At 40.7% G+C, this 14,082-nt stretch overlaps 1 protein-coding gene across 1 annotated transcript; it reads right to left on the bottom strand.

Moving 5' to 3' along the window:
* Window positions 1-51: 51 nt before the first annotated feature.
* mrpl51 (mitochondrial ribosomal protein L51) lies at window positions 52-3,670 on the bottom strand. Its single transcript, XM_080748240.1, has 4 exons — window positions 3,536-3,670; window positions 2,667-2,762; window positions 1,698-1,805; window positions 52-690 (listed from the first exon to the last, which is right to left on the bottom strand). Exons 2-4 carry the CDS (start codon window positions 2,755-2,757, stop codon window positions 494-496), a joined length of 396 nt encoding a protein of 131 aa, XP_080604366.1. The 5' UTR covers window positions 2,758-2,762; window positions 3,536-3,670; the 3' UTR covers window positions 52-493.
* Window positions 3,671-14,082: the final 10,412 nt, after the last annotated feature.

Genomic DNA, 14,082 nt, shown 5'->3' on the forward strand with positions numbered 1-14,082 from the left:
TAGTGAACTAATAAGTTATTATACCAGGGAAAAAAAAGAAGAAAAAAAAAGTCACATTTTGGAGGAATTTTATTCAAATTGAATGCTTTATATACATACAAAAGAAAACAAACGTGGACAACATACAACATTGTGTGAGCTTGGCATAATGTCCCATCAATTTGAACCGGTGACAGCATCTGGTCTTCTTACATAATTATCGTCCCTGTCGTGTCGAGTGGACTGGAAACCTCATATGTCCAAAACTTTCACTTTTCAGGTTTCAAATTCAAAAACAGCAAAGGTAGCCGATCGACAAGCTCAAAACACGTTGCTTTGCATGCACCGCATTTTGAGATTGTGGATCAGCTACTTTCAATGTTTTTGTGTGACACTGTAGTATGATCAAGTAGGACATTATTTATACAAAAAGTGACAATATGGAGATAAAAGCTTTCTGCCCGACAGCAACGATATGACATGGGCCCATTGGGCCAGCTTGGTACAGCCCACATCACCGGTGTTTGCCGTAGCGGTTGAATCGTCGGTAGAGGAATTTGATTCTCTTTTCCAGGTTGTGTCTCTCCAGTGTCATCATCCTGTCGCCCACCATCTTCTTCTTCCTGATCAGACGCTCTAGCTCGTTGCCACGGAAACCCTTCAGCCAGCAGGGGGCACTGATGAGGTCCCGCGGGTGGGCTTTGAAATCGCCTGCAGGCACACACAGCAAGAGAGTCAGGTGTGTGTGTGTGTGGAGTGTTTTGATGTCTTTTCAAAGACGAAGCTCTTTGAGACATACAAACAAAAGAGACAGAAACACGTACGAAAACACAAAACATTAAAGGAAGTAAACGAGCAAGTGAGTGAAGAGGAGATGGGGACGGAGCACAAAAGGAAGCAAGATGATGTGGGGGGAGCAAGATGACAGGGGGGGGGGACAGCGGTCAAAGACAACAAGAAAATAGGGAAGGGCTGACACATCCAATCAGGAGCCAGGATGTTGAAACTGGTCCTGGCACACGTTTTATACTTGGCATCTAAATACACTGCTGATGCAGTGCTGAGAATGGGCAAGGACTGTCCCATACATATATATTACCCTAAAAACAACGACTGCAATTTTGGAAAACTAAATCATTTAGCAACATGTATTGTTATCATTGTTCTTTGTATACAGAAGGTATGATACACAAGAGAGAACCGTAAACTTATAACGATAAAGGTTACTACCTCCTGCCTTTATAGAATGCTAAAGTAAACATATTTCCAAAATGACAATCTAAATCCAAGGCATATTATCACATATGAACACTCAGTATATTGATTCCCTCAAAAGGTATACTGCCAACACCTAAACCATATTCCTAAGAGATAATTAAAGGGAGTGTAAGTACTTTCGTTTTAATGTTCGTTATATATTGTACATTTATATACATTTTATTGTTTATATTTTACAAGTAACAAAATCAAGCTAAGAATCTCAACTATGGATGTCTATGACCAAAATAATATTCGGGAAATCCACTGCTACGGTAACTTTTCCACCCAAATATATCCACTTTGGCATTAACCTGGTTTTCATTAATATTTTCATAAAGTTACACACATCTTTATAATGGAGTGTGGAAGTGTCTGAGAGAGAGAGAGAGAGAGAGAGAGAGAGAGAGAGAAATAGCCAGCTCATTCATCCTTTGCTTTGTCTGGTTGAAGAAACTCACCTAGGATCCCTATGTTGTCATAAACCCCAAACATACTCCTCTTCTCCGTCCATCTATCCACAACCTTGGGAGTAGGGATGGAATGCATCCGGACTCTGCTGCAGACACCTGTCACCATGAGATAAGACCAGGAGAACGTCATTGATGTTTAACACTCATTCACACTTTAAAGCTAGCTACATACTGACTATGAGTTAGCAGGCAGGCAGGACTGAGAACATGGCTTTATGCATTGCAGAGCCTTTGAATCGAAACACAAACTCCCAAGAAACACAATCATATAGAGAAACAAAGCCAGCCATGCATCATATCCTAGTAATATGTTTAGAAACAGCCATACATACAACTAGATGCAGGCATTGACACTAAGGCTTGCCCACCTGCCCCCGGCAGGTAAATAAAACGTCAGGGCAGGTGAAGTTGGCTTTTAGGTTGCCCGACAGGGCAAGTGCTCATTTGAGAGGGGACACAAATGTATATAAACACAACACAAGATATCTGTCTAAACACCTGAGCGTGGCCTGTGCGCTGTGTCTTCTGGTCTGTGCAATGTAAAATAAGAGCACTATTTATCTATAATGTGCCGTTTTTACTGTTGCTACATTTAAAAATATAAAATGACAAGTGTGAAACCATAGACATATTCAATCATAGCTAAAGTATTTGGTATTTGGATTTGGAGGTATTGAGGTATGATGATTTTATCGCACAGCCCCAGAAAGTAAAGAAATAAGTGTTAAATTGAGCGGTAATTAAAATCGTACCTATCATTTTATGGGCGATTTACTTTTCGGGCAAGTTGGCATTACCTTCGGGCAAGTAGAACATGACCTGTACTTGCCCAATGGGCAAGTGCCTCTGAGACCTTAGTGTCAACCCCTGTAGATGTGACCAGAAATACAGCCATACGTATCACTGGATGTGTCTACAAACACAGCTATATGTAGACTTGTTTAGATCCATACACACCAGTAGATATGTGTCTAGCGGTCTGTAACAGAGTCACAGATGACTGACAGAGGGACGCTCCAGCTCTCAGAAAGCCTCCCAACACTGACATGACACCTAAAACATCACCAAGAACAAGGACATGTTATTCACCAATAAACGTACAACATCATGGCTTTTCTACTAGAACAGACAAGAGAAATTATAGAGGGTAACACAACAGGGCAGGGCCACAATTTGTGCAAAGGATACAACAACATAGTGCAGTATTCATGAATTGAAGACTTTATTAGAAGTTTGCATAGGAAAAGGTACAGTTTCATAACGGTACAGTTCACTGGTACAAGGTCAACTAAAAGGAGATCTGAATCTGAATCTGAATCCAAGAAAAGCACTTGGCTTATTTACACAGGAAACCATTGAAGTAGGCTATCTCATATAACTGGAAGTGTATATATAATAATACTAATACTAATAGTTTGTGACTTTATTAGAAGTTTGCATAGGAAAAGGTACAGTTTCATAACGGTACAGTTCACTGGTACAAGGTCAACTAAAAGGAGATCTGAATCTGAATCTGAATCCAAGAAAAGCACTTGGCTTATTTACACAGGAAACCATTGAAGTAGGCTATCTCATATAACTGGAAGTGTATATATAATAATACTAATACTAATAGTTTGTGAACCATAGAGAGAGCAAACGTTTCTGAATGTGACATCAATATTATTGACAGGTGTGCATACTGTGCATTGTGCAATGCATTCATAATTACTACCGTTGCATTGATTGACCCCTAGTGTTAGGCTAAGTTTTATTAGCCTAGACAGCGATAATATTGACATATCTTAACCGTTTTTAAGTCTGTACACATATAATCGTACACTCACCGAATCGCTCGTCGTCGCTAAAGCCACAAAAGACACAATAGAGCAACAAAGCTGTGAATTAAAACAAGTTATTGACAGTCTGACCAGTCTGACACGCTCGCTGTGGTCGCTTCCATCTTACAGGATAGATATCCCAGAAGGCATCGCGGCGTTACCGTAAATAATGACAGAAGAAGCGCAGAATAAAATATTATTATGAGGAGTCTCAATTAAATAATATCTCATATCCATGGCCTGCAAGAAGTAATGAATTATATTATACAATACTAATCTGCCAAACATAATTTAAACACTTTACACAGCTTATGACCTGGCCTGAAGCCTTAACGTAAGTAAAGCATTTTGATTTGATTGAAGGCTTTATTAGAAGTTTGCATAGGAAAATGTACAGATTCATGACGGTACAGTTCACTGGTACAAGGTCTACTAAAAGGAGATCCATGAAAAGACTAAGCTTATTTCAACAGGAAACCAATTTCTATTACCCATCATTGACATAACAGCTAAAAATGTAATATTATCACCAGCCAGTATCCCACTGAGATGTGTATCTTGAGACCAAAACGCCTTGGATGTTTGTGTTTTTCACATTGAATGCAAACTGCAGCATTACGAAAACTACTTTTCGACCGCCAGGGGGAGCCAGTGAGGTGACTTTACTGTAAAACAAAAATATGATGATGTGATGGGACAGGACTACTAGACAGGGCTGCAAACAAACTGTATAGATGATGATCTTTTTCTTTTCTATTCCTTTTTATTTATATATTTTATTTTGTATTTTGAGAAATTATTCAATATAGTTTTAATATAAAAATAGTTATATTCAGCTGAATTTCAGTGATACAATGACAGACAATTTGTATGATTCCTATTAGTACATGACTGACAGTCTGATGCTATTCTAATGCAGATTCACATTAGCTGTTTCAATTTTGATAGTCATCATTGTCAGTATATCTCTCCCTCTAGGTATCTATCTATCTGTCTGTCTGTCTGTCTCTTTCTCTCTCTTGCTATCACTCGCATGCATAATTAAAGCTTAATTATTATACTTTCAGTCTTAGTGTAATGATGACGCTGACTGATGATGACGTCATTATGGAATAACATGTCATTTTCAGAGAAACACAACTGCTGAAACACTTCTATATTCAAATTTTGATTATGTGAGTGATTCCATGTGAAAATGTTAATGAATCAAATCAAGGTAAAAGTTAACATAAATAGGCTATAGGAATATTGCAGAATTGCCAAAAATAAGAAATGTTTTGAAATGCTCAAATGAATGTTACAGACTTGCAAATGTCTGATTAGAATCTGTTTTCTGCCTCCTCTCTGGGTTACCAAAAACCATTGACCACCAGAATTCACCATCTGACAAGGCACTGTCAGTTTATGATATGATTACTCAAATTCGCTTGAACTTCAGATATAGATAATTACTGGAAAGAAAATACACCTGCTCTTACAAATTGAAAAGACAGCTGCAAATAACAGTTAACCTCAACTTAATGTATGTCATTGATGTATTGTTTCTATATCAATATAATTTTGGAATGATACTCTATATCACCCCTACCAGGGACATGCAGAGAATGTTAGCAGAAAAAAATAGCAGACCTCCAAGCTCACACACGTCTGTGCTTGACACCACACTGAACTAAGCATAATCAGATCAATACTGGAGATGTGGCGTAACGGCATGGATTTCTACACAGAGGGCAATTATTTCAGTTTACAGTTTACAGTTTACAGTTTAGGCATTTAGCAGACGCTTTTAATCCAAAGCGACTTACAATAAGCAGATACAGCATCGCAATAATAAACAAGATAATAGGTCAGTACATTAACAGCAATATAACAATGTAAATGGATATCTATCTAGAGAAAAACACAATATAATCAAGTTCTAAAGAAACCTAACAAACAAATGTTAACTAGCTTCATGTATGGTCATTGATTTTACTGTAGTGCTAAGGGTTTAGGTGGAGTCTGAAAAGGTGAGTCTTCAGTCCACGGCGAAAGGTAGCGAGTGAGTCCGTTGTTCTAAGTGCGACAGGGAGTTTATTCCACAACTTGGGAGCCAAGAGGGCAAACTGTCTCGGACGAGTGGATTTTTGCCCTGGAGTTTTTAGCGAGGGTTCGGTCAGCATCCCTGTGTTGGCTGATCTAAGTGAACGAGTGGGGGTGTAGGGGTTGATCAGCTTTTGGAGGTATGGAGGAGCCATACCTTTGGCTGCTTTGAAGGTCAGCATCAGTGTTTTGTATTCCATGCGGGCCGCAACCGGGAGCCAGTGGAGGCTGCGGAGAAGGGGAGAGACATGTGAGAACTTAGGCTGGTTGAAGACCAGTCGTGCCGCGGCATTTTGGATCAGTTGGAGAGGTTTGAGTGCACATCAACATAAGATGCTGCATTCAAGTTCAGGAGAGTTTGGACAAGGCAATTCTCTTGAACGCTGCCTTCAGGTATACTGTTTATGGCATGGAAAGAGGGCGTTTGCATTTCTTTCGCCATAGTAAAAACTGCATTCATGGTCCGGAGAGGACACATTTTACAGACAGATTAAAGGGCTGGGGCTCAAGCCCGTCTATGTGTGCACGTGCCTGACCCCTACTGTATTTAAAAGATACAAAAGTTGGGAGCTTTTAGTCTTACACAGCAGCTATCATACAATGGAATAGTTATAAGGTTCTATTTTAGTCACTATTTCATTTTCTCTCTATATGCACCCCCTATGGGCTCTATTTCATATGCAAAATACTGTCTACCACTGTTGCATTGATGACACACAGTCCTACTTTCCACTGAAACCCAGTGATGATCACTCTAAGCATCATCTTGGTTGTCGGATGGCAAAAAAGATCAATTTCCAATTAAATTATAGAAAGGTGGAGGTTATCATGTGGACCATCTGACTCCATCATAGGTTTAGCCTCGAATGTAATTACTTGCAAAATATATTAGTTTAGTCTTTGATTTTGCCCTAAAATTTGACAAACAAACAAGGTTGTGGGTGGTAGCTTTTATCTAAAAGCCATCAGCAAATTAAAATATTTCCTATTAATTTAGGCTCTTTTTCCCTCCTGTCCTGGTGTTGATTACTGCAAGTGCCTTTACATCAGTTCTCAAAGTGGGATCCAGCAACAAAATCAGTTTAAAACAGCACTAACTTCTTCTTCTACCCCGGATTTGAACCTAGTTTCCTGCTTAAGTGTAGATGTTTGATCTAATAAAGCCTGCCTGCTTGCTCAGGGGATAAATTGAATCTTGACCATCAGGTCAAAATCCATGTCAGATGATCCTGTGTCTAGGTGTCCTTTGACACGATCTAAATGTCTCAATAGAAGAGCTGCGAAACAAAATACAACCACCCCAATTGTAAAAGTTATTTTTTACTTTTATTAACATACTCTACCATACAGATTGGACAAAATTACATTTTATTAATAAAAAAAAAAGTAAAACAATTGTGAGGCTTTAACCACTTTAAACCTACATTGGCTATTTGAAAAATAGCAGTTCTACAAGCTCACAACATATTATTGCAACGTGTTGTGACCCTGGCCTGCATGTATATTTGCTATCTCCCTCAAATCTTGTAAAAGTTTAAAAATAAATATGTATATTTCTGAAACATTTTAAAAACACAAATCTTGTATGGGGTCTCGGGGACTAAATATTTTCTGACAGGGGTCAGCAGCCAAATAAATATCAATTTGGGGGTCCTTGAGAAGAAAACGTTTCCCCCTATCTCGCCTGCAGTTAGAATGTAGCTGCTATATAGACTCCTGACTGACATAAAGAGGGACCATATTTTCCCTAACGTCCACCTGTTAAATACACTAGATCAGTTTATGGTTTAATTATTTGTTTTTAAAGCAGCATGACATGGTTTGGCTCCACATTATATTTCTACCCTCCTCTGCCCTATATACAGTGGAGAATAGAAATATGGTGTGACGTGATGAGAGAGAGAAAAAGGCCCAGGAACAAACTATTCACTTGCAGAGAGGATAATTAGGATTAGAATATCTTCGGGGGCTTTCCGATTAACATAATGTTCATCTGCATTCTTAACCAGCTCTCTGCTGTCAATTGTTTCCTTGGAGGGGCTCTATTATTCATCATTTCTGTAACCCCCCGCACTCCAATACAGTACAAGATTCTAAAGACCAGCTGTAGGAAAGACCCTCTCATAGCACTTGACACACGTACTGTACTGTATACAGTATGACCCCGCTAGCCCCATCACCCCCACCCTAAAAAACAAACCAAAACACACGTCCTCCCCCAAGACACGTTCACTCACATTAACACAGAGACAGATGAGAGTGAGGGGGCTGACATCGTGGTCTTATTGGGCTTTGTGACAAACACCAGCCAAGGAGCTGAGGAAAAACACATTAACCATGTGGTTTGAAGAGATTTACATTAGCATTCTACGACACGTTGAGCCTTTGATATGAGAGATCTGATCAGTTATCTCCATGCATGGGAAAATGTCTCTGCTGAAAGAGGAAACCCTCAATTTCCACCTGCTGTACCCTCTTGATGTGCTGTATGAATGCATGCAGGGCCGTTCCCCGACCTTTTGGGACGACAACCAAAATGAACAAACTCATTTAGAAACTGAACAAGCTAAACAATCTTGACCCAGTGAATAAAAAAGGGTTTACATTTTGTATATGTATTAGTTAATGAATAAAATGCTAATGAATAGAATTTTGACCGATTAACCAATTCAACAGCCTTTCAATTGAACCTAGCGAGTTAACACACAAGGGCATGACATGCATAGGATACATGATAGTGTCATAGAACCAGACTTAACAGTGGACTCAACATGTTTGCGGGCGGGAAGCAGTCAGGGGAAGGTGATCTCTGTTGCCACATTAGCAACTCCTACAGGTTGGCCTGTTTTGCGGGGAGTGGAACTGGGAGAGATTCCTCCACGTGTTACGTCCCTTACATGTGGTTGCCCAGTGTAAGGGGCCCAGTGGTTCTCAATCTAAATTTAAGGTCTCCCCTCTGACAGCGTGCAAATGGAACCAAATGGACCCTGTCAGAGCTTGTAAGGGTCAATTTAGACCAGTCTGAAGACACAGATTCCCTAGAATCGACATTGAGAACAACTGGTCTAATCTACACCCTCCCCAGACCAAACGGCAGAGTTTGCAGTGACAGAGGGACTATAACAGAACCAGTTATAGTTGCTTTAGCCTCTGTATTGAATCAGGAGAGCAGGGCGGTCTTCTATGAAAGCATGCAGTCTGACAGGAGCTTAGCAATCGATCCATGAAGCCAACGTCAGAACCCTAGATGTGCAGATCAGCAAGGTGTGTCAAGCTGTTATAATCACAGTATGCTGAAAATGGACACAAATGTGAGAAGTGAAACAGGAGAAGATGAATCAGTCTCGGTCTCATGACGAATACTGCTTCAAATCAACACAACCGTTACCAGAATGGCCTAAAATTCTATTATCAACGTCAATGAAAGCTGTGACTGGCAGCGAGGAAAGAAGGACAAGATGGTTTCGAATTGTTCTTCATATTTCGAAAACCGCTCTTCCAAACAGCATGCGTTTCCTGTAAATAATGCTGGAGTAAATGAAGATGCACATTAGGAAGTTGCAATAATACTGAAGTTTGAATACAATGGATGAACTGCTCTCAACTAAAAAAGAAAAAAAAATGTAATATAAAAAGACTGCATAAACTATTAAGGAAGACTCCTTAGACAGACAGAAAAGTAAAATAAAATAGTATTTCTTTTATTTTAACATGCTAAACTGCTCTGCTCAAAGTGAGCAAAAAAGTACCAAATGAGTCGGTCCTGTAGGACCTTCATCAGTGCCACAAAGAAAAATCATCAGGGTTTTTTTTATTGTTGAAAGTTTTAAACTTCAAAAGTGAATTTCAATATACAGTAACTTGACTTCTATTGAGCAAGGAGGGGGTGGGACAAAGGGGAATCCGTCCGTGGGTGGGTAGGGTGTGCGTGGGACGGGTCTCCCCATGTTTACCTTGTCTGTCTGTCAGTTTCCATGTTGCGTCAATGAGAGAGACCGCATCATACAGTCAGGCTTGTAGATTTAAGTCACGTGAGGACTATCCTCCTCCTCCTTCACCACAATACAGGCTATATATAAAACTGAGCTCAGGCACCCAAAACCCACACAGAGAATACATCAAACAGAAACAGAAAGAATTGTTGCAAAGAACATGGCACAGAGAGTTTGATTTCGATAGATGATCAGGTTGAACAAAGATATTAGACGTGCAATTGTATGACAAAGTTTGACAACAGATTCAAATGTACAGCATAATGCAACTGAAAGAGAACAAGATGTTGTGGAGATATCTCATCTGGTGCGGGATGGCCCTGCTATCAGGTAAATATAAGAAAATCACCTTTTTATATTTGTGCTTTTTTATATACCGTAGTAGCCTATTTATATGTACTTTTTTGTCTTCACAAATTCTACATTGAGTCAATTCAGATTTTAAAAATCGAATCTAATTTAATGTAATTTGTGCGTGTGTGTGTGTGTGTGTGTGTGTGTGTGTGTGTGTGTGTGTGTGTGTTTCTCCATGCAGGTGTTATGTGTGAGGACAAGGAGATGTTTGTGGAGTCAGGCTCCGAGGTTGAGTTAACCTGTGGTTGCATCTCACCGTCCCACTCTGCAGCTGTAATCGTCTGGAGTAAGGATGGAGGGTAGGATGTCTTAATGTTATGTCATTTAGAGTTATTATTTTCACATTTTAAATACTGACTATGTAACTTTTTTTTATGAATAAAATGTAATTTAAACGTATACCGTACAATTGGGGCGGAACCTTGTATTTTGTCTCCCAGCTCTTCTATTGAGACATTTAGATCATGTCAAAGGTCATGTCTCACCTAGACACAGGATCTGACACAAACTTTGACCGGATGGTCAAGATTCAATTTATCCCCTGAGCAAGCAGGCCGGCTCACATTGCGTTCGGTGACAGCGTCCAACGTCAAAATTCGCTCCGGTAAATCTTTTGACGCCGTCCGGTGCCGGCACGACGCTGGCACAACGCAACGCTCCAGGGGCGCCCGGTGCCTACTGGTCTAAGCGCATACCATATAGGCATTGATGCCTGGTGGCGTCGCCGGTTCGTTTCGCGATCCGGACGACCTTTGCCGCATGTCTCTCCCCATCTCTCCCCCCGTTTCCTGTCAGTCTACTATACTATCCAATAAAGGCATAAAAGCCCAAAAACAAATCTTAAAAAAAAAAAAATCCAGTCACTCCATCTTATCTATCCATAAATAATCACGAAAGTAAAAGCACTGCACTGTACCGCTTTGAACATGTCCCACATTCTCCACTCACCTTCCAACAGTACAGTTTGGAGGAAGGGGCAGAACGGTCTGGAGGCCTGGGGCCACGGCTGTTACCGTCCGGGCACCCGGCAACCAAGGTGCTTCTATTCAGAGTCGGGAACAGAGTACAGCCTCCGTATTAAAGACATAACAGAGAAGGATGCAGGGGTGTATACCTGCACTGTGGAGAACAAAAAGACACAGGTTCAGAAGACGGTCACCATAAGGGTCATCAAAGGTGAGAGACTCCTTCACTCCTCTGTAACAAGACAAAGAATGACACAAACATGATTTTATTATGACATGTGAATTATTATATGTAAATGTTTCCATACCAAGGACTCCCAAATAGCTATATCCTCTGGCTCAAGCCGCACAATGGCTTTTAACCTTCCCTGGCATCCTATAATTTGTCATTTCAATTTACAGATTATACATTTTTTATATTATATTGTTTGGACTGATCTTGGATCCTAGATTGCTGAGGCACTACACTGTCTCTCTGCAATTGATGTATGTGTTTATCTTGTAGCCCGGGATCAAAGCGTCTGCAAAATGCCTGAACTGAAATTGTAAAATAATTTATTTTCATGCAATTCAATAACGCACACTCCCCATCAGCGATGCAGTACAAGTAATAATCTCACTCTTGCCTGTATGTGTCACAGTGTCCATCTCGCCACCGGATCCACTGGAAGGAGATAACATCACAGTCAGCTGTAAGGTGAACCCTTGGCCTAAAGGGGCCACCATCCGTTGGAAGCTGGATGATAAGCCGTTTACACAAAATGCAATGAAGGAGACATTCAACCCACGTGAAGACGTGGTCTCCAACAGTGCCTGGAGCGGCAGTGCCTCTCAGGGGCTGACGGGACGGTGGACATGTGTTGTAGACTACCAGGGGAGGGAAGAACGAGCAACACAGTCTGTGTCTGTGAGAGGTGAGGGCACGATGATTACACATGAGCTTCATGTTTTAGACATCTTTTATACATAGTTGCGCATCGTGTCACTTGGCAGATTTACAAGCTCTCAACATGAGCTTGCTAATTTAGGTGGACTGCTAATCAGGTCTTGGATCTGTTCAGGTCAGATTCAGAACTATGGTGCTCTGACAAATATCTATGCTTTTAATCTAGACTATGAAAGATGAAAGTGTTAGTCCAAGAATGCAAAAAAATTGCTAAGAAGAGTGGGTGAGACGACTACTTACTAGTCTCTTTTCTATCTTTGGCCACCTTGTGGAATAGGAATCACCCAGCCATCCAAAGACAGCACCAAGGTGTATGCTGCAGTGGGTTCGGCAGCCTCCCTCCCCTGTGTTTTTTCCCCTGGTTTGATACCCTCGGACCCAACCTGGGAGAAACTGAACAAGCCAGGAAAAACCTTTGCTCCCGCCACTGCCGGCAGCCCCCCTTCTCCCTTGACTAGCCTGTCCTCCCTGGACCCCTGGGACAGGTCCGCTACGCTGTTGGAGGTAGGCATGGAGGACGAAGGCATCTACAGATGTTCTGGAACAATACAAGGACAGAGGTTGACTAGAACACTACAGCTTGTAGTTGCTAAAGGTGAGTCCATGGTTGTGGTGTGGAGTCTTAACAGTATATGGATTCTTCAGGATGGTTGAGGTGCTATAGCACCTCTGTCATACAAATAACCTGTTGGAGCCCTGTATGATTCTTTAGAGGATCTCCAGCTTAGTTTAGGCATCTCTAATGGTTCAATATAGAACCATTTAAAAAAGATGTACTATGCTTATGAGTCAAAGAGCTTACGTTTAGAGTTATTTTGCACTTTTTTTTTAAATGTATAGGTGCATATGTAGCGATAACATTATGAGCTTATCGATGTATAGACAGATTAGACACAGGGTCTATACATCGTCAAATGACATAGTAACACCTTAAGCGAAGTTTCCAGTACAAAGTCACAGCGAGCAATATCAATGGCTTTTACAGTGAATCTTTCTTTCTTCAAGCGATTAGCTTCATTTAATCGCTCAATAACCACAATACATTTTTCTTGTTCTCTTTTCAGTTGAGAGCAACACTCCATCCGCCAGACGAGGCTCTGAGACATTGACCTGTCACCTGAGTGATCCTAGCGAGGTCACAAACTATGAGTGGGCCCACGTGACCTCTGGCTCCCCTGTAAAGGAGAAGGTGTTACAAATCAACAGAGAGACACAAGAGGATTCTGGGGAATGGATCTGTCGTTTCTACAGGAACAAAGTCTTGCTGGGAACAGTGACATACCACGTTCAACAGACAAGTAAGCTCACAAATATTGATTGAGTAAGAGAAAGGTTGGTCTTGGTGTTTTGCTCAAGGACACATCGAAAAAAAGCCTATAGCTCTTGACTGAATGTTTGTCCTCTCTAACCACTGCTGTTATTTCAGAATAATTTACTCAGCATACACACCAAATATTTGGTGTATTCATTTATAAATGCATGCAAATGCTATCACAGATATTTTTTCATGTAGATGAAATATGACACTGTGAGCCTTTATCTGGGGCAGTACTAGCCCATATGGAAAATCTACAAATGGTAAACTGCCCCACTGTGAAAGACATTGGAAAGTAGTGGTTGTACTACACTGCGAGAACGTTTTTCCTGCATAAAAAAAACTATGAAATAAAGTCTCAAAAATCTCTCTGTGTGCTCCCCAGGCGCTCTGACTGGAGCCAGGGGGCCCACTGAGACGGGACCCAATAAGGACACCGCCACGATAATCGTTCTTGGCGTCCTTCTCATGGTACTGCTGCTGGTCCTGTTTCAGATGTTCAAGAACCACCAACGGGTCAGTTTATTATAAATAATATATGTACTATATATTCATCATCAATGCATTCAATAGAATGTGTGCTCAAGTTTGCCTGTGAATAACTGAATCCATGTCTTCTTCTGTGCAGAAGAAAAGGATCATGCAATACCCTGCACTGGAGTCTATTGTTCACTCCATCTCAAATGAAAAAGAAGAGAAAGAACGGAACAAGGTTAAACAAGACAGAATCTGAACCGTTACAGCCAAATGCCACAACACTGTTGAATAAAGTGAACCTAAACTCGTATTGCCTGCAAAAACCTTTATAGATGTACAGCACATATTTGTATAAATTGTAAACAGACCCAGCAGACATTTGTAGCAATATGCATGCTCTTGTATTTAGAAAGAATACATGA

Source organism: Nannobrachium achirus, assembly GCF_963921795.1.
Source record: "Nannobrachium achirus genome assembly, chromosome: 2".
In the NCBI taxonomy this organism is placed as follows: domain Eukaryota; kingdom Metazoa; phylum Chordata; class Actinopteri; order Myctophiformes; family Myctophidae; genus Nannobrachium; species Nannobrachium achirus.